This window comes from Poecilia mexicana, unplaced genomic scaffold, assembly GCF_051168715.1.
Source record: "Poecilia mexicana isolate PSO_F unplaced genomic scaffold, ASM5116871v1 scaffold_8, whole genome shotgun sequence".
NCBI lineage: Eukaryota > Metazoa > Chordata > Actinopteri > Cyprinodontiformes > Poeciliidae > Poecilia > Poecilia mexicana.
The window spans coordinates 23587704-23614970 of record NW_028263377.1 but is presented as its reverse complement, the minus strand read 5'-3'; the positions used below and the strand labels follow the sequence as shown (position 1 = coordinate 23614970).

Sequence of the window (27267 nt, the reverse complement as noted above, 5' to 3'; positions counted from 1 at the left end):
ATATTGATTAAAAATCAATTGTCAGATTGTTTCACTTGTTGCATTGGAAAATTGTCTTGTTACAAGTGAAATACTTTTCATTAATATTAAATAATTATTGACTTAAACCAATCTCCATTTTCTTGCTAAAAAAGCTACATGTAAGACAGTTTTGTCATATTTCAAGTTTTCTGAGATATTTCTACTAAGATCTTGATGAAAAATACTTGGTAAGATTTAGATTTTTTGCAGTGTAGTGGTAGAGTTCCACCATTACATTGTTGTTTTATCCTACCAGAATTAGTTGCTAACTAATTAGCTGTAACTGGATTTTATTAAGTGTAACAGCGTAACTGGGGTTGAAGATGCCACGATTTTACATAATTCTTTACAAAACGTTTGAACGCTGTTGCTGCACAGTTGAGTTTTGTTTTTCTCTTGGAGTTTGGAGCATCATTATTCATGACGTTATTTCTCCGGTTAGAAACAATTATAAAGTGTCTGGATTCTGGCAGCCGCTCTTTACTGACGCTGGCAGCCATTTCTGAAAGTTTCTGGCTCAGCTTGCGGAATTGGACGCCGATTATTTTCCTCCTCGTTTTTGTCACTTTAATAATTACTTTGAAAAACGACTAAGAAAGTTAATGAATTTAAGCAAAATAATTGGCTCTATGTTGCAAAAGCATATCTCCATAAAACAGGTGCTGATTGTTGAAGGAAAATGATATGTTGCGTGTAAAATGAGACTAATGGGAAATTAGGACGTGTGATTTGCAGTGCCAGTCGTGCTGCTGCAGAGAATCACACTGAGTCAGATCAGTGTGTGCCGTTTGATGAGGTGAGTGTTTGAATGCTTCCCTCCAAGTGTCTGAAGTGTCTGTCTGAACCGGCGACGTTTGCCAATGCTCTGGACGCAACCGAGGAAATGAGACTTGGAAGTTAAAACAAAAAAACAAGAACTGTTTCATAACTTAATGAATTTTATTAGATTTTTTTCCCCTCTCCCTTTTCAAACTATTTCACGCATGGTGAAACACTGTAAATCCATAAGCAAGCAGATAAACAAGCAGAAAAAGATTGATGTATTATGAATAAATCATCGGGTTGCTAAAACTCAATATTAACTGTGCGTTGCCTGGAGGCTTTAGCGGGAGCTTACGACAGATCCATCTTGATGTCTGAGGAGCTGACTGCAAGGCAACTGCTTTAGCAAGTACTTATCCTGGGAACTTAATTACCAAAACAAATGATGATTGTGATGATACAACGGCGATGATTCTTCATTACTGTTATTCTTTACCTAGGGTTGTATACAGAAAGTGTTTTTGTCATTATGATTATCAGCGTTGAAAACTCCTGGGTAATAAATAAAACCCAGTCGGTTATTCAGTCTGCGGATTGATTAGCCGAACGCCTTCATATCTTCATCACTGCCGGCTGTGTTGCTGTAAGTTGTAAATATATTTTTATGTTCCAGGCAGCAAATCACAATCAGAGTGTAACAATAGGTTTGTTCATTATGATGTTATTAAAGTTCTTAGAAACGTCAGCCTCTTCAAACACGGAGCAGAGCTTTTTATAATGAGCATTAGAGGAATCTGGATGTGGGAAAAACCGGAAATGATAAGATTTTCATTGATGAACCAAAATTAGAAGAAAAGGAGAACGGTGAATGTAGTGGGCAAAGTGTTGAACAAGACCTGCCAAAAACCAAAGATTAGGTTTTCTGTTATTGACTTAATACCAAGTAAATACAGAGCCAGTATCGCCAATAATATTTTTCATTTAAGTTTGATGTTCCATCAAACTTCTGAACTTTGGGTGTTTTGTAGTTTTTTTCTTTACATTATTTTGTTCACACTATCAGAAGAAAAGGAGAATTTGAATAAAGCTCATAATTAACATAAATTTACTTAACAAACAAGCAAAAAATGCACAAAAAAATAGTAATTTGAGAGAAAATCAACACAAAATCTGTTTTGAAGTGAGATGTAAAATGAAATCTAAAGCATCAATCTGTCCATGCTGGTACCGACCCAGAACTGATACCAACTTGGTATCGATGTTTAGGCTCAATCCGCCCACCTCTACTTCTAGGATGCAGTAAAAATCAAAATATAGAGGATTAGTTTGAAAGAGGAATGTGTCATGTGTCAAACCTAAGGCCCGGGGGCCAAATCTGGCCCACCACAGCTTTTTACGTGGCCCTCTAGACTCCAAATTACATCAATAAGTCCCTCCAGTTTTTCACAAATCTGCAAAATTCACACAAAATCAACAGATTCCAACATTTTTGTCTGATTTTTACTGCAATTTCTTTTTAAAATTGGCCAAAAACATCAAATTTAAGTGACTGCTATCTGAGATTTTACTGAAGTAAAAGTAAAAAGTAGATGTCCAAAAAATGACTCAACAGCAAAAGGTATTTGGTAAAAAGTCTACTGGAATAAGTGATGAAATTATAAATTGTTTAATATTTAATAATGAGATAATCAAACGGATGAAAATATAAAGCTAAGTGGAAATTTTGGACCAAAATGACAATAATTCATATAAATAAAAAATTTACAAAATCAGGAAAAAGAAAAACATTTCCAAATCAGTTTCTGGTGAATTTGTTGGTAAAATGTTTGTTCATCATTCAGTGGGTAGAAAATCCAGAAATTTTACTCAAGTAGGAGTAGAAATACTTCCTAATAAAATTACTCAAGTAAAAAGTAAAACTAGTCTTAAAGCTAAATGTTTTCAAAGAAGTTACTCAAGTAAATGTAATTACTACCAACTCTGCTTGTGATGCAATAGCAATGCAAAAAAGGTGTAATTGCATGTGGAAATTTATTTTGAAATAAGAAAATTACAACATCAGTTACACCAAAATATGTTACCACACCGCCTTCAGAGCCTGGTGCGGTGTGTGAACTCGTGTGTTTTGAGGAGGAAGACGTTGACAGTGACTGGAGATGACAGCTGAGAGCGTGAAGCCCGACAGGGCAGCCGGTGTTTCTAAATAACCAGGTGCTGCGATTTGCTTTCTGCCTGGTTAAACACTGGAATAATTGGTCAAGTTAGCCAGTAATTAGACCGGCTCTGCCACGCTGCATCTCAGAACCCAACGACGTCTCTGCAATACTAATTGGGCTATTTATACCGAAACACATTGACCAGGCTCTTTGGCTTCACTTTCAATTCGCTCTTCAGCACTTGTTTTTTTTTGTGGCAAGAACTCGGGACGCGGTGTTGGACTCTCCCTCTCTCACATTCCCTTTTCTCTCTCCTCTGAACTTCTGTCTTCTGCCCTCTGTTTCTTTGTCCTTCCATCTGTCTCCTTGTTTTTTCTGCTCTGTGCACAGAAGCTGCATCTCTCCCCGGCTTTATGTGCTGCTTATCAGCGTTTCATGAATGCCAGTTTCTGTCCCTTCCTCCTGTGATGTTTTGCGAGCATTCCTCTGTGAAAATGGAGAGATGGAAGTATGTCAGTCAGTCATCCAGACCTGCATCCCTCTGATTACATAGAGCCAGCTGTGGAAACCAGATGCCCTCACACCCACATGGATTCCTGCTCCTTTCTTTAGAAAAGTCACATTTTCTTATCTCTCCATCTCTTTCTGCCCTTGTCATTTTTCCACCAGAAATTAGCTGCGGCTAGAAGAGGCCATCTCAAACCGTAGATCCCCTCCAACATTTTGCTCACACTCTTTGTGTGTTATTAGTTTTCTGCTCTGTCTATCACATGGCATCCCTGTATCTGTATTATTCCTCTTCCCTCCCTTTAAGGCTTACCCTCGAACCCCCATCAGGACCAAACAAGGCTCCTTGACATTCAATTTCTTGCTTGCCACGCACTTCTCTTTTGTATGTACCTCGCCTCCCATTACAGGACTCTTTTTGTGCAGGTTGAATAGGTAGATGGAAGTGGCATTGGCTGCACAGCTGGGCAGATGGCTGAAGAGGGAACCTGGCTGTTTTTGTGTGTGTCTGTTTGCATGTCAGCCTTTTCTTTCAGCGCTTTTCCACCAAGGTCAGTTTGGGGGGATGCTTTCGTTGTTTTTTTGCCCATTTTACTGAAATAACTCAGGGAAACAGGGCAATGATGATTATGCTTTTATTTCTTTGATGCTAGGCATCTGAATAGCTGCAATTGTGCACAGGCTGATAAACAACGTACTAAACGGTTTGATAGCCTAATAAAGTCTGCTGTAATAAAGAAGTAAAGGAGCCTCTTTAAAATTCAATTTTGTACTTTTAATATCTCGTGCTTAATAATTATTTTCTCATAATCATAATAGTGTTAATGGAACTTTGTATCACACTGTCATGACAGAAATATTACCCAGTAAAGGAAACTGTTTGTAATTACCTCAGTGTTGTTATGGCAATCTTAACAAGAACTCTATGTTCTTGTTATGCTAGCAAAAATTATAAAAAATAATGTAGAATAAAAGCCTTTGATTAATATTTAAAGTGTGCAGCCGAAGTAGATTGTTTGTATTGTTTCAAAATCCACTTTATATTACTTCAATAAGACTACAGAGGACAAGTAATCACAGATCTGGAAACATGCTGTATTGTTTCCAGATCTGAAAAGAGAAACTTTAGTAAATTAACTGTTTTAAGTCTTACATTCCACATTTAAAGGAATAAAGTTTAAACAGTGTCTTTGTGCTAATTAAGAAGCTACTGTGCCTTTCATTGTGCTAACTAGCTGCTAATGTACAAAACAATCCATAAAACCACAAGCATATCATCATCATTGTGCTTGATTTAACCAGCACAGTTTACCCCTTGAACACTCTACATTAAATAAAAATGTCGGCATTAAACCCCACTGTGGAATAAACTAAATAAACAACATTGTGCTAACTAGCCTTTAATGTACAAAACAATCCGTAAAACCACCAGCACTTTCATCAGCTTAAAGCTAATTGGCTGAAACCAACATGTAGAACAAAAACTCACCTCTTAATAGCTTACATTTAAGATGGCCATGGAAGAAGGTTGAGTTTGTGATTAGTGAAGTATTTTTAGACCTTTTCTCTGCTGAAAAACCCAATGACGTTCCATTTTTGGTGTTGAATTCACTCCTCTCATTCCACTAGGGGGCTCTACAGTTTATTTGTGTCGGTTCAAGTGACCGCACGTAAAACCGGAAGTAACTTGACGACGAACCGGGAGTAGTTTATGTTATCGAAAGCTGACGCAAGCTAGTTAAATGAATCTTAAAACTGCTTCATACTGACGTAGAGTTCTGCCCAATGTGGTGAGTTAAATGTTATGAGTTATTAAGAGATGTGTTTTCTATTCTTCACGTGGGTTTAGGGCAACTAGCTATAAGCTAATAAAAGTGCCAGCGGTTTTAAGGATTGTTTTATACATTAGTAGCTAGTTAGCGCAATGCTATCTCTCGTTTAGGTAGGTTTTAATGCTGATGTTTTATTTACTGTAGCGTGTTTAAAGGGTAAATTTTATAATATGCTGGTTAAATCAAGCATAATTTGTGATGATATGATTATATGGTTCACTTTAAAGGTTTACATCTGTGATTTCAGTTTGTGTTGATTTGAATATTATACAACCATCATATCTGCCTAATGCACGTATGTCAAACTCGAGGCCCGTGGGTCAAATCCGGCCCGCCATAGCTGTTTATCTGACCCTCTAAATTCTGGACTAAACACTAGAGGTGTTTAAATATTAAGTTTTCAATTAAATCAATGCAGTTTTTATTTGTTTACTGACACATTATATCAGTCAGTCCCTCCAGTTTTTTGAGAATTATTGTGGAAATTCAAGCAAAAATCAATAAATCCCTGCACTTTTTTACGCTAAAACACAATTGGGACTTTATTGCAGATTTTTTTCAAATTGTCAAAAACTTAATTGTACTAAACAGCTGCCTCAGCCTTAACTGATGTCAGATTATAGTCCATGATCTACACAGCGAGTAATAAAAAGTCGCATTTACCGTCATAAATAAGCGCAAATTTTTCCAAAGTGTGACCACAAAAGCTTTTTTTTTTTTATATATCACAGAAAGTATCACAAAATCTTGAAGGAACTGAAAAGATGTTCAATAATATTATTTAATTTTAAGAATTTATTGATATTTTAGCAGTTTGTGATCAGGTTTTATCAATATATTCTGGAACAACCGGCCCTTTAAGAGCATTCAGGATCTTGATTTGGTCCAAAACAAAAATGAGTTTGACACCGCTGCTCTAATAAATAAATAAATAAATAAATATGATAACAAGAACAATGACTAACTTATGTTCTTTGTAAGAGTTTTTCAAAGAGATTTAAACTCTGACATCATTCCTCAGGTCTGTGGAAGGGAAACAGGCTTTTTCACACCACCTACAGAAAGCCTTAATGAAAACTCTTCTGACCAAAACACATCAGTTTAGTTTCTATGGTGTTTACCAAACTCCAAATTTAAATTTTCATTATGTCCCGAACAACAGCTGGCGTGAAAGTAAACCATTTTTAAGTGGCTTAGGAAAACAAACCTTTGTATCATGTTATAATTATACCTCAGGGAAGCAGAAAGTGACGGGTTAGTGTTGCATTTTTTACACCACAGGGAGGAAACCCCAAGGCTGACCCAGAACTTGTTGTGAATGTTGCATCCCTTCTGGCCCGGGAACATCCTGGGATCCTCCAGGAGGAACTGAAGACTGTCACTGGGGGACAAGGATGTCTGGGTCTCACCTCCCGAAATTTTACTTCTGCATTTCCTTCAGGTGAACACAAACAATGGATGGATTTACAAAAAGTAGGGACTTTTGTTATGTTTGTATGTTAAATATACAACTTTGGAAAAAATGAAGAGCCCACTGCTCTGAACCCCATTAAAAACCTCCTGGTTTTTCCACCAAATACTGATTTCTGGACTCTTCCTGAGTTAAACATTAGTTTTGTTGTTTCTAAATGAATATTAACCTGTTAAATTTGCATTATTTCAGGTCTGAAAGCACTGTATCTTTTTCTCACTTTCTGCAAATAAATACAAAATTTCTGCTTGTAATTTCGGAGACATGTTATCAGTAGTTCATAGAATAAAAGAACAATGTTCACTTTACAAAAACATAAACCTATAAAGAGTAAAATCTGAGAAACTGATCATTTTAAGCGGTTTCTTAATTTTTTCCAGAGCTGTAATTATGCAGACACAACTGTAACTTTTTGCTATGCACTTGCATTATGAAAAGGTAGCCACATTAAATGTTAGTGTTTTACCTTGTTTAGTGTTTTACCTTGCTAATGTCCAGCTTTATTTCTGTGTTTTGGCTGAAAACACATTAATTCAGTTTGGCAGTAAACTTCATTCATTGTGTCCGGTCAGTGAATTAATGGAAAGCTGCTAGAACTAATTACTGCCCATCCACCTATTGTGAATAAAACACATAAACTCAGCTAAATATGAAGCGCTAGCTTAGACAACAGATAATAAATATGTAATTTAATCAGTATTCTAATTTTTCTAATTATAAACAAACACATTGCTAAGTACAACATGTACCGTATGCATCACCAACTGAGTGTTGTTGCCTAAACGGAGCTTCTGCCTGGCATTTTAAAGCTGCAAGTCTGTCCATCGTCTGTCAGAAATTACCCAGTAATTATTGCATGTGATGTGCAGCCGTGTGTGTGTGTGTGTGTGCATGTGTGTGTTTCTGCAACGAGTCCTGCCGAGAGATAAATGAGTCTGGTTGACATTGTCTGGAACAGGTGGCGAAATCAGCGGGGAAGACGCTCAGACTGTTCCTGTGCATGGAGAAACGCACACTCTCAGGCTCTCCCAATTTGACTTGAATGCCTGGCTTGTTCAGGAGAGTTGCTAGTCTGATTGGATAAAGAGAGAACAATAGCTCGTCTTTGAAACGCTTCCATATTGAGTGGCTGGTTTATTGATTACAGAGGCATAGAGACCACATTAATCATTCAAAGCATGTTTGATTGACTTTCTCATCTCTTCTAATGAACTCTGCTATTTATATTTCTTTGTATGAGGCGGTTTAGTTCCTGTTTTGAAACATTTTCTGTGTTGGTTTACAGTAAAATGTGTCAAACTCAAAGCCTGGGGGCCAAATGTGGCCCATCGTAGCTTTTTATGTGGCCCTCTAGACTCCAGATTACATAAATACATCCCTCTAATTTGTCAACAAATCTGCAAAACTCAAAGTTCACACAAAATCTACAGATTTTCAGATTTTTACTACAAAATTTTGGGTTTAAGTGACTGCTGCCTCATATTGATGTCAAGATACAATCCAATACGGCGATGAATAAAAAGTCATGTTCAACACTAAACATTAGAGCAAATATCAGAAGAATTCTTGACAAATATTTCTAAATTAGTGCCACAAAATCTTTGATTTTGACTGCAAAAAAACCACAAAAACAGTCATGAAATCCTGGATGGACTGATCAGTGTGAAGATGTTCAGATTTTAAGAAACAAACAGCTATTTATTTATATTTTAACAGTTTACTGGGTTTTATCAATACATTCTGGCACAACAACTGGGATATTTACCTGCCATTCAATACATAGTCATTTGTGATATTTCAGTTTTTCTTTTTTAATAAATTTCTAAATTTCTGTTTTCTTTCTGTAAAGATGGGATGCTGAGAGTACATTCATGAGAAATAATCTGATCTTTTTTGATTTTGGTAAACGACTGCTATGAAACAAAAAGTGGAAAATGTAAAGGAATCTGAATATTCACCCCAGTTACATTTTTCATTTGAATTCCAGCTCCACTAACTCTATGCACAGTTTGGAGATGTGTGCCCAACTGGACCTTATTAAGGTATATTGGCATTGAGATTTACATTTTTCTGACATCCTTCTGTTTTCATCTGGTGCAAAAGTAGCTTTGTTGCCAAGAGAATCACAATAATTTACTTGGGAGTGTTGCCAGTTCTGTGTTTGCATGAAGACATGTAACCAGTCCTTATTGACCTCTGATGAACAATAACACGCCACCATGCTAATGTGAGCTCTCTAACACCCTATGAAGGTCATTTTTGGCTAAATTTTAACGATGTGGTCAGATGTTTTTCTGGTGTTGTTGTGAAATGACTGCAGGCAGTGTGTTGTGTGCGTACTGGGCAGTTTGAGTCCAGATTGTTCTAATTTTTGGCTCCACAAGGTTGGAACGAGCAACCAAATGGTATCATAAAAGACGGGCCCATTGTGAATTCATATTCTCCAACAATGACATACGCTACTTTAGCATCAGAGCATTTAATGATTTCCTATCCAACTTGGAGATTTTTGTCTCTGAGCTGCAGAATATAACCAGAAAAGCGTCTTAAATCTTAAATTAACCAGAAAAGCATCTTAAAACTTAAATTTCACGTTCTTTTTTATTGGTAAGAAGAAAAAAACAATAATCAACAGACTACAGACTCTAAATCTTTACAAAGACAAAAATAAGAAAACATTCAAAAATATTGTAAGGTTAAGCAGCAAATTCCATATTTTAAAATATGCAAATTCAGAACTACAAGAAAAACATTTGACGATGTTCAAACATGAAACTGTTCAAATTATTATATAAACACATGAGTACTGATGGATATAATATGTAATATTAGTCAGTTATTTTTGGTGTTTTTGTTAGTGATACTTGTTTTGTTTTTGGTGAAATTTAAAGATATAATGATTATTCATCAATCAAATTGATAGTTGAACTATTAACTATGAGTTTAGTTTTTATATGTGTGATTATACATGCCATAAATGTAAGATAAATGAATCAAAAGTGAAAATGTTGATAAGTTTATACCTCCACTCACTCTATGTAAAAACAAAAGTTTTGACATTATGCTTCATGCTGTATGTTTTCTGTACATATTCAAAAAATAAACAGATAAATTGGTAAATATGTGTATTGTAATTGCTTAGCGATTTTAGTATGATCCAAATGGAGGAAACGTTATTATTCAAGCTTCATTGTCTAAATTCTGTTTCACTGAGACAATAATTACATTTTTACTTTAATTTCTTATCAAATGTCTAATATTAATGTTTAACTTTCCATTCTTGTATTTTAATACATTCAGCATCTTTTGCAAACTGCTGTGTCCTGCAGGTGAGATTAAAACCTTTTTAGCTCAAACGAACGTGAACTCATTCCATATATTGCTGCTTTAATGACAGCTGGCGTCAGACTGAAAAGTTTGAGGAACCAGTGAACTGTGTGTCTCCGCGGAGACCAGGTGGGGGGTGGGCGAGGGTGTTCATTATTGGATTTGTTGAAACGTGTGTGTGAGGAGCCATTTTAATTATGTGCTGCTGTGGTTTGGGGTCTTCCCCTCGCTCTCTCGCTTCCTCTCCCTCCGTCTGCGCTCGGCTCGGTCCAGGTGACGTCCTTACCCTCCTTCTCGTTATTCCCTCTCTCGCCTGTTCCCGTGACAACTCTCTGGGCCGTTAATCACTGTGGAGACGGACACGGAGGGATCAAACGAAGGAGGGAGAGCAGCTCAAATTGACTCAATGCTGGATGTGTGGTCTCTGTGCCTGATTCTCTTTGTGGCTCTTACCTTCAGTTTATTTATTCCTCTACACCTTCTTCTACTTTCTTTTTGGTTTTCAATTTTCCTTTTGTATTACCTCCTGTTCCTTGTCTTATTCTAAAATTTCTCCCTCACCTGTCTACCTTTCTTCGTCCCTGCTTTGTTGTCCTCTCTCTCCATGCCTCGCTCCTCTTCTCTCGCTCGCCCATATTTTGTTGCTGCAGTATGAGCTCACCACTGTTCGGCTGCACAATAGAAACTTACCCGATATCTGTCCCAGGAGTTATACCTTCACATTTAGCAATGAGTTTGGTTTCTGTGGAAAGTATTTCACAGTATCACTGTGTGTAAAACTGCAGCCACAGAGCACTGCTTCGATGCAATAATTAGTAAAATTAGACGATTCTTTTACTTGCCGTCCAGAGCCGCGCTGCCGTGGCAGAACAAATCTGTTAACGAAATGAAACCTGGAGATGTAGGTATTATTAATTCAGTGTAGTGCACCACGCAAAGGGAAAAATAACAGAATAACTGTCGAAGAACAACTCAAAACCACTGGTATCGTCTCTTTTCTCTTTCTCTCTGTGCCGGATACACAGAACCGTTGCCGTAGCAACTGACTGACAACAGCTCCACTAGCGTGTCTGTATTCAACACCAAAAAACACACAAACGTTTCCCACTAAAGGACAGAACATTCAGTCCGTTACAGTTTTATGTTTGTATTGTAATAATTAATAAGCGATCATCTGAATAGTAGCAGTGATTGATTAGGTAATTTAAACCTCTGCGCTATTGATCATCTGTCAGAAAGTTGGTGTGTGGGTGGCCACTTTTTTTTTTTTTTACTGAACGGAAACACATCTACATGTTAAGATTGTCACAGTCAAGCTAGCGTAGCTCTCCTTCAGTGCTGTTTTCCTGACCACATTGCATCATGTTCATAGTTCAAGTCTTACATTCACACTCTGTGAATCTGTAACAATTGACCAGTTGGATGGACTTTAACTGTCCCACCTGAAATTTCATTACTTTAATGTTCATAAAAGTAATGAAGAGAATCGGTGACAAAGGGCAGCCTTGGCGGAGTCCAACTCTCACCGGAAACGAGCCCGACTTACTGCCGGCAATGCGGACCAGACTCTGACACCGGTCATACGGGGACCTAACAGCCCATATCAAAGGGCCTGGTACCCCATACTCCAGGAGAACCCCCAAGAGCTCTCTGCAGGGTCTGTGGACTCTCCCTTAGAGATGGGGTGAGAAGCTTGGTCATCTGGGAGGGACTCAGTAAAGCTGCTGAGAGTAATGCCCGAGTCAGCTGAGGTGACTCGGGCATCTGGTCAGGATGCATCCTGGACGCCTCCCTGGTGAGGTGAGGTGTTCTGGGCACATCCCACAGGGAGGAGGCCCCAGGAGAGACCCAGGACACCCTGGGGGGACGATGTTTCTCGGCTGGCCTGGGAACGCCTTGGGAATCCCCCTGGAGGAGCTGGAACAAGTGGCTGGGGAGAGGGAAGGCTGGGCCTCCCTTCTTACCCACTTCTGTTTAACCCCGGATAAACAGAAGTGGACGGACGGACGGACGGAGTTTCCCTAAAATACTGTGTAAATCTTTTGTTTGGGACCAAACTGAACGATGTTAAATGATGTCAAGATGTTTTCTCCACATTCCACAATTTAAAAAAAACAATCAAAAATGTGACTTCTGCTCAAAAAGCCATTAATTTCCCAATGCTTAATGGTGTCAGCAGCTTGAGTAGCAGATTAAACTAGTTATTAATGTACTTATTTGTGGTTTTTCTTGAGGTGATGGATAACACCAAATCCCCAAATGAGTCATTCAGTGGTTAGCTGCTTGAGCTACATATTATTAAGTAGTTGAATTAATTAACAAATCATGGACTTTGGCACATAATTAGTAATGTTAAAGTTTAATCGCTTGCTAATTAAGTATTCCTTTCTTAATGATAATTCCGAGTGTTGCCCTGTGAGCGCATAATGTGCATTGAAAGCATCACAAAATGGGGACATGATGCGTAAAACACGACCCTTTCTGCAGGGATAAATCTCCCTCCGCTGGTAAACATTTATCTGGTAATCGGCTCCATCTGTGAGGTCCGGCCCGGCCGGTGCCGGAGCGAACCGCTGTCACGGCTCGGATGATAAGAGCAAAAATACACAGCGGCGGCAGCGGCACCTCAAGCTGAGGAGCGGCACCAAGATGGGGTGATTATTTTAATCTTGCAGAGTTATTATACAGCAGTGATTTTAAGTAGCAGAAGTTGGAGTGATTTATTAAATTTGAAGCGCTGTAGTTGGTCCGGTCTGACCCGTCTGTGGTGGAGATTAAACATGACCTCTTCTGCCGCGGTCACGGCTGGAATAATCGACAGTAGCACAACAACCCAGGCGCTCTGGTTTCCGTCCATGCAGCTGAAGAATAGTTTTAGTTTTTTAGTTTTGATCTGTAACAGGGGTGTCGAACTCATTTTCATTTTGGGCCATATCAAAAATCTGAATCTTCTCGGTGTAATCGTGGATTTGCAGCGAACACTTTTTATAAGGTAAGAAGACTAACGTTCATACATTTTATAAGCATGATTAGAACACTTGCCATACATAAGGCACGATTAGACTGCCCTAACCAGTGGTAACCATGGAGACAAACATGTAGCCGAACATGTATGAAAAAACTGATTAGCAACTGGTCTTCCGTACGTTTCAAAGGCTACTCCGGTTTAAGGGGAAAAGCAGTTTATGTCACAGTATGATATAAATCATGTGGTGTGAATTCAAGCAAAGTCGGTAGTTTGACCAACACGTCAGGAGGGAGGAGGTACGGGTCCTTTTCTTAGTTATTTCCAACTTACTTAAATACCACCGTCTATGAGCCCCAGCCAGGTGTGTTACGTTCACAGACAAATTAGCTCGACTCGAACAAGTAGAAGCTATGAATAACCTGGCAAACACAACTTTGGAAAATAATTTCAGTCGTTATGTTCAAAACTCCCGTCCCTCACTTCCGACTGTCCGTAATGGCGCTTCGAATGATCAAGTAACAAAGGGTCAGTATCAAATATGGCATTACGGAGAAGGTACGAGTCTAACGGTTGGTAACCATGGAGACAGTGCCGCGCCGTCATGTAGCCTAGCATGTATGGGGAAAAAACTGGCTAGCATTTCGTCTTTTGTACGTTTTTAATGCTGCTCCGGTGTAAAGGGAAACTGTTTGTGACATAGTGATATAAATCATGTGGTGTGAATACAGGCAAATTGGTAATTTCATCAACACGTAATGAGGGAGGAGGTACGGCTCGGTTTCTAAGTTAGCTATTTCCAACTGTTACAAATACCGCCATCTGAGCCCCAACCAGGTGTGTTACGTTCAAAGACAAATTAGCTCGACTTCATCGCGGAGTACTACAAAATCTTCTTTGACTGACTGACTTCATGCGCCATATAGTGCGGAAAATACGGTACTCAAATCAATATTTTTTATTTATGTTCTACATTATTAGAATATTTGTTTTTAATATTTTCCAGGTGAAACAGAAACGAACAACGCTGATGTATACCAGCCTACTTTGTTGTGGAGAATGTGTATTCTCTAATATGCATTTTGTCCAATTTTGTCCAACCAAGGACTGGGTTTGCAAATTCGGCCTTTAGTTAGAAAACCTTCATACAAAACAACGGTTGCAAAACAACATTTACATGATAAAACTGCGCTGTCCTTGATTAAATGAAGTTTAAGTCAGTTTCCACATGCTGCTCCTGCAACACTCATTGCTGTCAATCATCCCATTGCTCTCCTTGTGCCCTGTGGCAACTCTGTCACAGATATCAGAGACTCCACCATGCTAGCAACTTTACCCACAATAACACCCAGCCTTTGTCTTCGGTTTGTCTGTTTCGCTCGCTTGCTGATGTTTAGAGCAATGCTTGAGCATGAAATGGTAGAAAATATGAAGGGGGGTTTTGTTTTCTCTTTCAACAACCAGTTGTTTTTTTCTCCTGTTGAGTTTTCTTTAGACTGCAACAGTGTCATGTTTTACTATTTAAGTAATATGTGTTTAATTCTTGTGATTTTGACATCTTTTCTGAAAGTAGATTTTGTTTGTAGACAAAAGAAAAAGACGCAACTGTTGCTACTTTAAACATGCACATTATTTTTAGCTGCAGCACTTTTTATAGGGACCTCAACTTAAATCTAAAGTAGAATATGAATAAATTGCTCAAAGGGATGAAAACACTCACAGGTAAATGCAAAGTGAAGAACTGATACAGTTTTTATAAGGCGTATATTTAATGGAAAACTAGCTCCTGTTTATATTAATTTATTTAAATCAAGTCTAGGGCAATTATTTTAGTAATAGAGTATTCTATCGATTATTCTTACGATTAATTGAGTATAATAAAAAATTTGATTAAGTGAAAAATATTGGTCAATTTCACCATTACAGCAGGATTACACCATCAGCCCAATTTTTCATATTTGCGCATCTCCAACATTTACTTTTCTGTAGCATAAAAAACTAAACTGTAACAATAATAACATTAATCAATAAAATTGGATGTTATGCTCCTGGCTCTTAGCACTTAGCAACCACCCAGAGGTGGAAGTGAGAGTGTTGCGCAACATAAATAATCACCGGCTGGAACACGGTGCGCTAAACAATAAAACATAACTTAACAAAGCTTCAAAGGAGATTATTTTCCCCGAGGAATTTTAATATTGAGGTACTCGAATCATTTGAGGAATCGTTACAGCCCTAATCAAGTCTTCATTCTAAAAAAGATAACATTTTGTTTCATGTAGGTTAGGACAGAAAAATGAGGGACGCAAAAACGCTGGTGGAAACTTTAACAGAAGAAAAACAGAAAAGTGTCCTTTTGCACCACTGACAGGACAAACGGTAAAACAGGTATCAGTTGGCCTGTTGCAAAAAGCAATAAATCAGTTAATCGCATAATAAATTAAAATGAACTCAGTAATTTCCATTTGCATGATTTATTGTTTTTTCCTCTCTCTTTTTACCAAAAACTGGATGATAAGTCTTCAGTCTGGTGCTTTGGTCTCAACTAGCCCTTTTTTGACGGATAATTTTGTTTACAGAGACTTTATAGTTCATTTTATCTGCTGTTTCTGTTGTTTTTGTTTATTTTGGATATTTAAGATGTCTTCCAGTTCCAGTGTTTGATTAGAATTTAAAATTTATTGATCTTTGATCTTTATTATGCCATTTTTACCATTATATTAGTTGAAAATGATCTAAAATGAAATTATTATTGCAATAATTACTGGAACATTTTATCATCCAGCAGAATATTATTGTGACAAGCTAGTCTCAGGAAACATTTTTTCAGCTGCAGTATTCTCCACTTTGCATCAAAACAAAGATGACTGCCTGCTGTGCTTTAGAGAAAACAATTTCAAACACAAGAGTACAATTATTAACAAGAACAACTGGCTTTTTTGTAGCAATTAGTGAGCTAATGATATTGCTGCATAAAAATAATCCCCCCTTACATCTCCTCTTTCTGTTGCACTTAAATGTTCTCACACAAATCAAAGAAAATTTAATGCTTAAGTATTGTGGTAGCAAATATTTCTTCACAGCTCTGTGATTTGCAATTCAGCCTCCCTAATTGGGATAAAGCTATAGTTTCTATAAATCTAGGTAAACAAGCATTTAATTGCCTGCTACAGTTAGGAATCTTTGTGAAATTCATGTAAATCCACCTAATATCCTCTGAAGTTAAGTTGTGAAAAGCTCAGAGTCCCCATGACACAGTTTGTTGTTTCCATCCGATGGGGGGTGGCGAGATTGAGCCGTGGTGATTTAGCCATCATGTCAGCGGAATATTGATGCCTGCGCAGCTCAAATGGGGAAATTATAAAGCACACGCCAGGAAATGCATCTTAATTGCTGCTTAACTGGGCATCTTCATCAGAAACGGGGAGAAATGGTGGGCCACGTCCCCATATGATTCAGAGAAAACGGATAGATGAGTTAACACTCCTCTGCAGCGCTCTATAGAGGAGAGACAAATGAGCTCATAAAGAAAGGCTCTAATAGAGGGCTGCTCTGTGAATATGGGGGAGCGGGAGACGCTGTAACTACAGGAGAGTTTTCCGTTTATGAGACAATTTCTGCGTTACGGAGGGATATCCTGTTACTTTTTTTTCTCATGTGACATCTGAGTGTTTGTTGTTTCCTTTCATTTCATCCAACACGTTTCAGGAGTCAGAAAGACGAGAGCGGTCGCCTCAACCCCAAACATGAGCGAGCAATAACCAACCAGGTGCATTTTCCCACCGCATTCGTAAAGAAGGAAACTTCAGCAAGTTCAGACAAGCTGCTGTTAGAGTTGATTATTTGTCAGGGTGGTTGTGTTGCTGCTCGGCGCTCGGAGTTGACACAAACACAGTAAACTGTTAGCACACCCAGCCTGACCCTGCTAAAACGCCTTTGGGTGCCTGGCTGACAATAAAGCCTTGTTATAATTGGTTTATTGCAGTGTTCCTCCTCTTACTGTGGAGGGGAAGGTTCAGGTTACAGTCACTGTGACACGGGGCAATATTGGCTGGCTTCAGGCACAGTCGAGCAGGAAGGTGTACCTTTTAGAAATCAGTAGAAATGCTCAAAACATGTTATAGTGTACAGATCTTGAAACAGACTTTGGTATGATATTAATTTGCAGTTGTGAAATGATCTCTTATTTTGCTGAAGTCAGGGGTGTCGAACTCATTTTCATTCTGGGCAATGTCAAATCTGAATGTTCTTAAAGGGCCAGTTGTTCTAGAACGTATTGATAAAACCACTAAACTATTAAAATATCAATAGATAGTTTTAGTATTCAATAACCATTAATTAAAATTAAATAATATTGAACATCTTTTCACACTGATCAGTGCTTCCAGGATTTTTGTGGGAGTTTTTTTTGCAATCAAAATCACAGATTTTATGGCACTAATTTAGAAATATTTGTAAGGAATCAATACGGCTATTAATTAAAAACCATATCGATTCCTTCACTGACTATAATTTCACATCAAGTAAGGCTGAGGAACCCAATGTTTTTGGCCAATTTTGAGGAAAATTTTGCAGCAAAAATCTTTTTGTTTTTTTGTGAATTTGTGAGTATAGAGCAGTGTTTCTCAACCCTGGTCCTCACCGCCCCCCTGTCCTGCATGTTTTCGGTATTTCCCTTCTGCCACACCTGAATTGCATCTCTGGGTGATTAACAGGCTTCTGCAGTACTTGATGGTCATGCAATCCTTTGAATCAGCTGTTCTGGAATAGAGGCACATCTAAAACATGCAGAGCAGGGGGGCGCTGAGGACCAGGATTGAGAAACACCGGTCTAGAGGGCCACATAAAGAGCTACGGCGGTCCACATTTGGCCCCCGGGCCTTGAGTTGGACACATGGCTTAAGTGGAAGAATGAAATGCAGCATATGAGTTCAAGATTTTTTTGTAGAACTTCTCAACTTGACACCTTGAAATTGGCCTCTGTCTCTTTAAGAAGCTCCAACTCTTTCTGACGCTCCGCATCCATTGTTGTCATCACAACAATGGCTGCTCTTCCATTGAGTATGTAATTGCTCAAAGTGGAATTATGAAACTAAATTCGCTCAATGGAAACACGCCAATTTAGAAAGAAACATACGTTTTTCGATGAAAAGTTTTTGAATGCGGACCAAAAGAGCAAATTTTAATGTCTGCCAAAATACCTACGTCTTGGTTTGATTAAAGTGAACTCTGGTGCAGTTTGAATGCTTATGTGAATGCAGGCCAATCTAATGGCAGGAAACTGTCACCAGGCATTCTGGGTAAGTTCAACCAAAACAAACTCGCACGTCTTGCGCTAGCGCAAGAAATACCTTGTAGGAGAAATCCTATAAATGCTAACGTGACGATACTCCATTTCTGTTTACATTTTGTGAAGAAGGAAGTTGCACTGAGGTTTTCATGTCGTTTCCATCAGTGGTTCTTGGTGCAGCGCCCCCACAGGTGAGGAGGGGGACACAGTTCAGTGTGAAAGTTTTAAATGTAACAAATGTTGCGATTTTGATCCCCCAATCGAACCGAATCTACCGGACTATGAGGTGTGAAAACGCCCTCAAAGCAGTCGTCCTTTTGTTCTCTTGGCTCTTTTGTTGTTAAACCTTTGTAGGTTTTCACCTGCAGTGTCCTCTCCGTTCGTTCAGAGCCGCGCGGAGATAAATGAGCCAGATGTCTTCAAAGAGACGACGTGCTTCATCTACAGAAGCAAGACGCCCAACCTGCACAAGATGGCCGATGACCTGCTGGCTGCAGCTGACCAGGTGGGCAATGTGTGTACTTACACCTGTTGCACTCCAGACATCCTGCACTGATCAGCCATGATGTTGAACTTCTTATCTGGTATTGAAAGCAGATTTTCAGACTTTTAAATCATTTACTTTGGTGCCGCTGGCTCAACTTTCTTATTTGTTTCTAATTAGCATTTCAGCCTGATGGTACATATAAGATATTTTTATAGGCTGTTAGTTTAAACTTGCACCCGAGAATAGCTTCATAAACCTGCAAATGCCACATTAAAGTTGTAGGAAGTGTGTACGTACATTAATAATGTCAACTGAAACTAAAAATAAGCCAATTAATTATGTCCCTTCTGTTTTGTTTAGCATATATAAGAAGTGCTAAGAAAACCTCTCATATTACTGGTTAAAACTATAGCAAAGAAAAAGGATAAAATGACAGTTGACTTTAAATAATTGCAGAAAAATAGACATAAATGTTCTCCAATAGTACATAGCCATGTTTTTATTGTGCTTATGCTCAGCGACAGAGTTTTAACTGCAGATTAAAGTCGCACCAAGTAAATAAGAAAAAGGAATGATTGTACCTTTGGAAGTTTTTGTTTAACACAAAGCATAACCAATGTGTTATTTTTCAGTCTGAAAAAAGAGGCGTAAGACATTTAACAACTCCACAGTTAGAAAATACGGTAGAGTGAATAGTGAACAATATTGTAATTTCCTGTCACTAGTATGAAAACTTGTGTTGAACCATTTTTGGAACTGGTTAACTTGAATAAGTCACTGATTATTTTCAAACTAATAAACAAATAATAATAATAATACTAAAAAAGCACTTGGATCTGAATGCAACATGTCCAAGTAATGCAACACCTTATAGAAATGTACAGGTGTAGAAAACACACATATTTACTGTAAAATGTAGTGGAATAGTGTCTTGTAAAATTGACGTTTTTGAGCTTTACATCATGTTATAATGTTATTCCTCAATCAAAAACATACCTGGAGTTTTGCTTTGATTCTTTCATGTGTGTTTGAGAGATCCTTTAATCTCCATGGCAACCATTCAGCTGTGAAAAACGCCTGGTTGGACTTAGCCCCGCCTTCGGGACTCAGCTCCTCCTCAGAGCTGCAGTTTCCAAGTTTCACAACTCCACCACTCAGCTCCTTCAGACTAGCCAGCAGCAATTAGCAAACAGCTTCTTATAGGAGCTGCTTCTCAGTGAAATGCTGGCAAAGGGTTGATATGATGTTGTGATGACTTCCTGCAGGCGGAGTTTCAGAAAGAGCAGATTTTAAAGCGACAGACGCCCAAATTTAAGGTGTTAATTTACAAAGTCATGTTTCTTTTAGCATCTAAAGTTAACGTAGTTACTTGATTGTGTTATAAAATGACTGGAAAACACGTAATGCTGTCTCTTTAAGTGAACTTCAAATCCATGATCAATTCCCTCAGTAGGGCAAACTGTAGCTGCGTTTACACGACTAATGTGCACAAAATTGAAATTGAAATTATGATATTTTTCAAAATTGCAGTGTTTCCATTAGGAGAATTTATTTTCTTACTCCAGTTTGCATAATTTTATGGTCAGTGGAAACGCAGATGCCGACATCTGCAGATTCCAGCAACGACTTTTGCCCTAAGCAGTCACCAGTGGCCTGAAACTGAAGTGTAACCGTTCAGCTCAACAGAGAGACTTCATGACTTTATTTTATTTTTCTGTATTTAAATTCCTCCACATTTTCCTATCATTTCTCCCTCTGTTTGCATGGTTATTTTCTCCTTCTCCGTCATATTTTCCCTCCCTCCAGTTGAATCCTCGCTGTTCCTGCAGTGAAGTAATTCTGTCTGTGTGTCATTACACGGTGCAGCAGTAGCTGTCAGTGACGCTGCTGTTCAAGTAATTCAGTTTGCCTGCCGTGTGTCGTCTCATGGTGTCGGCAGAGACTCTTGTCCTCTCTGACCTGACGCACGATTTCCGCTTCACCACCATCTCAACTACATGCTTTAAATAATTAGAGCAATTATCTGCTTTGTCACCTACAAAGCAAAATGTTATTTTTACTGAAAAGCTGCTTTTTTGCGATGAGTTCTTATCAGACAGTTTAGTCACATCATGTTTGGCCATTTAATGATAAACTTCAACTGAAGCTGGTAATTATGCTGCAAGCTGCCTTTTCAGAGAAGAAGGTGCTTATTAGCATCAATAGCTGCTGTTTTTGTCTGCAGAGAGGGGATTCATCCAGTGTTTCTGCAAACAAAAGCTTCCCCTTGGTCACCATCTAATTTGCTTATTATCTTCCCTGTGTTTTCTTAATTCTCTGTCTCATAGCCAGGCACATCTCCCATCCTTTTGTTCTGCTCTCTCTTACCTTTTTCTCTAGCTTTACTCCGTCTCCTGGCCCTCTTACCTCCTCTCCCGTCTCCCCTCTCTTTTCCTCGCCTTTATTTCTCTGCTGTTCTGTGCTCAAGAGCTCATGTGTGCTGAAAGGTGTTCAGTAATGCAGATTTCAGCCCCTAATCCCTGTCATTAATTGTGGTTATGGGCGTTATGACAGTTTAATTTTCGACTGCGCTGTTGTGGCGCTGGGAAAATTGGCCACGGGGGACTCCTGGCCAGCAAAGCGCTATCAACCCTCCTCCTGCGGACACAATCGACAGCAACAAAAGCAGCAAAACAAAAATCAATTTGGAGGGTGAATATCGAAAACAGACGGCCGCAGAGGAACCAATAATCCTGCCCCCAGCAGCCCCTCAACCTCTTTCCAGGCCCGCTTCTTACAGCCATTTAGTGAAGACAATCGGAGTTCGTTTTAGTGCGGCTCTGTCTCGTTTATTTATCGTCCCCAGGGACGACGCGAAGAGTCAAGAGCACAACTCTCCTTATCTACTTTGTTTATTAACTTAACCCAGTGAGACACAGACCTGTAATATTTCTATTTTAAGAAAAAAAATGTAGAAATACTGACTTCTGGTTTTTCACCCAAACTTAGAGACTGAAAGGGTCACAAAATACGACAACTGAGTAGTAATTAGTAATTGAGTAGTAATTAGTTACATGTACTTGAGTAACTTTTTTGAAAAAACCTTAATTTATAAGTAATATTACTCCTCTGTACTTTTTACTGGAGTAATTTGATTATGAAGTATTTTTACTCTTACTTGAGTAAAATGTCTGGATTTTTTAGCCACTGGATGAAAAACAAGCATTTTTTAACCAAAAATCCACCAGACACAGAAACACATTGGCATTTTTTTGTGCTAATGCATAGTTGTGAGTTTACAAAAACATATATTTGCAGTGATGCCAACTCCCACCTGCAGGTGGCAGTATATCTTACTTCTGCACTTCTGCCTCGGCTTTACTTGATGTCAAGTTCTAGACTGTGATGAAAAGTCACATTTACCATCATACATAAGTGAAAATATTACAAAATTTCTTAAAAACAATTAAAATTAGGAATTTATTGGGAAAAAATTGCAAAAGGAAAAAAAAGAGAAATTCTGGAGGGATTGATCAATGTGAAAAACTGTTGAATATTAATTGTAAGAACCGGCCCTTTAAGAACATTCGTGATGTTAATGTGGCCCAAAACGACTTTGATGCCTCTGCTCTATATAATAGATGTTTTTCCTCCACGTTACCACCAGTTTTCTGCTCCTGTCTGGATGAGGAGGTTTACTCCTCATCACCTCCTCCTTCGTCTGTGGCTGCTGCTGTCTTACCCTTCCCCTCCTGCTGAGGCGTCTCTCCTCTCGCCCTTTAGGCGGCCCGTCGCCTCAGCTGGCAGTACACTGACCATTACAGTTTGCAGGGGTTCACTTCCTCCTCAGAGAGCAGGGTCAGAGGTCGGCCGGAGGTCTGGAGCTGCTGTGTGGACGCCAAATGAGCACAGACGTAAACTCACACTCCCATATACATGCCAAGAGATAAACACAAGCGACTATGCACAAGCACACATGTGGATGTTTGTTTAGACGCAGTAAATCATGAGAAATGTCATTAAAGGCCACACAGCAGCGTGCGTGAAAGTGCAGGTCTGCACCCCGAGGGCCTCAGGAGGGTGAAGATTGCCCGGGGTCTCCTGGTTTCAGCTGACATTAGTGGGAGGTGATGACCACAGCATTAAGCTCATTATTATATCTGCTTCACACATGCTGAGAGGTCAGAACGGCTGCCAGGATTACCCGGGTTTTTATTGTCAAGTGTTATTAATTAAGCTTAAAAACGACGGTAGGCGTTTGTACTTTCCAGTGTTTTTGGTCTTACTATGGAAAGTGAAAAGCAGTGAAGGCTTTTGGAACAAACAGCTATTGATTTTCCTTTTTTTTTTTAATTTGCCCATTTCGTTGTGACATTTAGCTGTCAGTGACATTCTAAACTTACACTTTGATTAATGTCACAAAGAGCGGTCCAGACTATTATACGCTACATGCAGCTGAAATGTTGTGTGAAACCAAGATGCAGCTTGTTTTACCGAGCAGGAAGTAAAGACGTGCGAAGTTGATGTAAACAACCTAATTTATCAACATTGGACTGAATAATGCCATCGTTAATAGAGTTAAGTAGACGATCTTTTACCTGGAGGGTAAGTGCAGCCATGATTCTGTTGTAAAGGGATTATTTGTTTGTAAACGTCGCGCAGCTTGACTGCAGAAAGAGCCGCAGGTGGAGCTTTTTGTTTTTTAGTGACGCACCAATATGAAAATTTGGATTAATATTGGAATCCAATTACTGTTATGGCCAGTAACCAATATTTATTAGATGCTATGTTAATCAGATTAATCAATAATTGAAATAATTGTCACCTAATTTAGTAATCGATCGTGTTGATCGTTTCATATCGTCAGTCAGTTTCCACTCGTATAAATAACTCGGCATTAAACTCTGAGTCACTCGATGTTTCCATCATATGCCCACATATTCATTTGAATGTTTCTTTCAATACGTTGTTTTCTCTAAAATAAAACATCTTCTGGGTTAAATGTTTAAAAATATTAAGTAAACACCGGCCCTGCCAGCTGTTGTGATAAATCCTCACTCTCTCATAGCGGCGGCCTGAACATATGGAGAAAAATAACTTCTCGTCCATTTACTCTGTAATTAACAGCTTTCCTCACATTTATATGTTGTGTTCATTTTCTCTGCCTTGCTGCTGATGTGATGGAGATCCTGGATCTTTCAGGGAAATGACAGAAACTCTTCTGTCCTAGTTCAGGTGTGACCTCACTGCTCATCCCATCCTGGCCTGTTTCGGCTCCTTTTAGCCTCCATGGATGTCAGAAAATCTCCTGGATAGAAATGACAGTAGAAGAGGAAATCCACATCTCAGGATTTGATAAACTCTAGTGTACGGTTCTGAGACACTTTGTGACTTGATATGTCCTTATTTTTTCAACACTGCCAAACCTTAGGGTGCATTCACACCAGCCTTGGTTAGTTTAATTAGTTTAAGTTGCCTAGAAAGTCGTAATTAAACTCTGAGGAAGTGAACTCTGGTGCGGTTCGAATGCATATGTGAACGCCAACCACTTCCAAAGCAGGAAGTGAACTGCATCGTATGGCATTCTGGGTAATTACAACGAAACAAACAAGAGAGTGTAGCTCTAGCAGGAGAATCGGTTTGTGTTTTTTTTTTACCCTAAACAGAAGAGAAATTCTACATCTGATAAAAACTGATGCTTCTCGGTTTTTTCTTATATTTTGTGAAGAAGGAAGTTGCACTGAACGCCGTCTTCAGAGGGTCTTCCTGTTGTTTCCTTTAGTCGTTTTTGGTGCAGTGCCACCACAGGCGAGGAGGGGAACTGTTGTTTTGATTGTTGAGGATCTCGGTTCAGTGTGAATCAGAGCCGCACCAACTGAAATGTAACAAATATTTCACTTTTGGCTCCCAATCGAACCCAGCCACTGGTCTGAAAAGTCCGTTAGTCGTTATTATGATTAAATTGTCTTGAATGTGGAATGTTTTTGAACACTTCTCACTGGTGATTGTTTTATAAGCTAATCCTGCTTTAAATGTCTCCCCACATTTCTTGGTCGTCATGGAGACGTTTAATGGTCTCTAGCAAACGCTGAGATTTATTTACTCATTGAAAGTGAGTAAATACCAATTAGGTTACTTCTGAGACTTCACAAAATGTGATTTTAATCAAACATTTAAAAAAATAACAACTTATTCTATTAATATTTATAAATTTAATCTATTTTGTCCTCCTTTTTTCTTTTTTTGGCCACATGTAGCAGATATTATCTTATAATTTGCGTCTTGCACTTTGCCAGAACATCCAGCCTGTTTTTATATTTCACTCCATTTTCATTCTGTGGTGATCAAAGATCCATCTCCTGCCTCCAGCTGTGCAGGACTCTCTCTCTCTTGTTTGATTCGGCTTTGTGGCCTTGCTCAGACAACAGTTAACTTGGTAATCACTCCCCAGAGAGCTGGAGCTCTTCCTCTCTGTTGTCCATATTTTAGCAGGATTTCTCTGTGCCGGCCAGACGTCCGCTCCGCTGGGATTTAAGTAAAGCTCATTCCTGAGCCTCGCAAATCACTTTCCATCAAACAACCAGCCTGGCTGCTGATCTTTTGGATTTGCTGTTATTTTTGGTGGGATGTTACGGCAGAGTGTGGTTTTGTGGATTTGATTATTCATTAGATCAGGAACTAGTGAAGTTTTCTGCACTGTTTTTATGAATTTGTAGGAAATCTACAAAGGCAGGGATGCTGTGACTTATACAAAATGATTTCAATATTCAGCTGAAAAACACTATTTTTAATTGCGGAGATTCCCTTAAATCAAACGTGAATAAATCTGGTAAGTCATTAAAAAATATTCAGTCACAGGTGCTCAAATGTTTTTCCATGTTGGCCAAAATTGTAGACTAAAATTGATCATGTTTGGCTGAGAAATCAGAGACAAACTTGACCTTTTAAAGATCTGAGAAAATAACAGCATTTTCTAAAAACTGCCTGTTTTCTGCTGAGTCATCTTTTATAACCACAAAATAAGTTGCAGACGAGGTTCTAAAGAAAATAAAAAGTTTATCCCATCCGAGTCTGTCCTTCAGCCTAAAATATTCATGTAAAATATTAATTATATTTTGGGTATTTAAACTTTTCAAAGGGTTGTATGTTTACATAGCTCCACCGTTATTGACCTTGATATGATCACAGATTTGGAGAAACGTTGATGTGTTATTTATTTAATTGAACTGTCAAATAAAAAATTAAAAAAAAAAAAAAAAAATATATATATATATATATATATATATATATATATATATATATATATATATATATATATATATATATATATCAGCATTGTATCAAAATGTTATGTTTAAGCAGGTTCGTTAACGTGTAAAAAAAAAAAAACTACTTCAGGCTGAAATATATCAATTATTAAGGTCAAAAGATGGTGTGAAATTTAAAATTTGTTTTATGAGATAAAGTACCGCTTCCTGGTTGACAAACATAAGATACCACATTGAAATGCCACACAACATGCTGCTGCTATGGTGAGGTAAACAGACTGGACTTCATGTGAGTGAAAAGTTGAAAGAAAACCTCTGAAAAGAGCTTCAGACAGCATTTAAACAGTTTAAATTCCAGCCAATATTTCAGAGTTTGGTAATTTCCCTGGAAAGGTCAGTGTGTGTGTGTGTGTGTGTGTGTGTGTGTGTGTGTGTGTGTGTGTGTGTGTGTGTGAGGCCAACTGTGTGAACATGACAGCATGCGGTTCTGAGTGTGCATTCATGTCGGCTTATTTAGAAACGTCCATGAAAGAAGGAGGAGGATCTGTTATCCTTGGAGTCGGGCCCGTCTGCGTGACCTTATCCGTGTGAGCTGAAGTTTCAGGGTGTGATTTTTTTTTCTCTCTTTTCGTCTACCTTTGATAGTCAGCTTGGAGAGCAGCTTGCAGCCAATCGTCTGTGTCTTCTTTAAATGTGTGTGTGTTTGTGTGTCTGCTGGCCTCAGATGAGACAGCCGATGGGGGGATGGATGTAGAGATGCATGTGAAGAGGTACACTCTGTTATTATGCATGCTGCCTGAGTCCCTGCCTCCCTTTCCATCAGCTCCATCATGTTCTACGCCTTTTATAGGGGAGTCTGGATGGAGGCACAGCAGGTCAGGCCGTGGTAAGCTTTCCGTCCATGTCGGCTTGTTCTGGCTGAACAGAAAGAAGATCCAGGTGGAGATTGATTTCTGCTGGTCTGGTGTGTCAATAGGGATGGAATGAGAGCAGAGAACATTGTGTGTTCCTGTTTATCTGGGAGACTGAAAGCCATAGCTCTTATCAATAGGCTTGTCACAATAAACAATAAATCAATGATAGATTCAAACGATCTCAATACTTTCCATTTGGATGATTTATTGTTTTTCTTCTTTCTCTCTCTTTCTACCAAAATTGGTGTTTAGTTTGATGCTTTTCTCTCTACAAGTCCTTAACTGAAG

At 38.7% G+C, this 27267-nt stretch overlaps 1 protein-coding gene and 1 long non-coding RNA gene across 2 annotated transcripts in view; one reads left to right on the top strand and one right to left on the bottom strand.

The window, feature by feature from the left end:
- Window positions 1-2433: 2433 nt before the first annotated feature.
- LOC106924221 (uncharacterized) lies at window positions 2434-5061 on the bottom strand. Its single transcript, XR_001419582.2, has 2 exons — window positions 4936-5061; window positions 2434-3425 (listed from the first exon to the last, which is right to left on the bottom strand). It is a non-coding gene; the product is annotated as an uncharacterized LOC106924221 (long non-coding RNA).
- An 87-nt stretch (window positions 5062-5148) lies between these two features.
- Window positions 5149-27267, top strand: part of LOC148158103 (uncharacterized) — a 64366-nt gene continuing 42247 nt past the window's right edge. Inside the window, exons 1-3 of the mRNA XM_088007935.1 lie at window positions 5149-5236; window positions 6560-6719; window positions 18720-18836. Coding sequence (XP_087864061.1) covers window positions 18804-18836 — 33 coding nt within the window. The 5' untranslated portion in view covers window positions 5149-5236; window positions 6560-6719; window positions 18720-18803. The remainder of the gene's footprint in view (window positions 5237-6559; window positions 6720-18719; window positions 18837-27267) is intronic.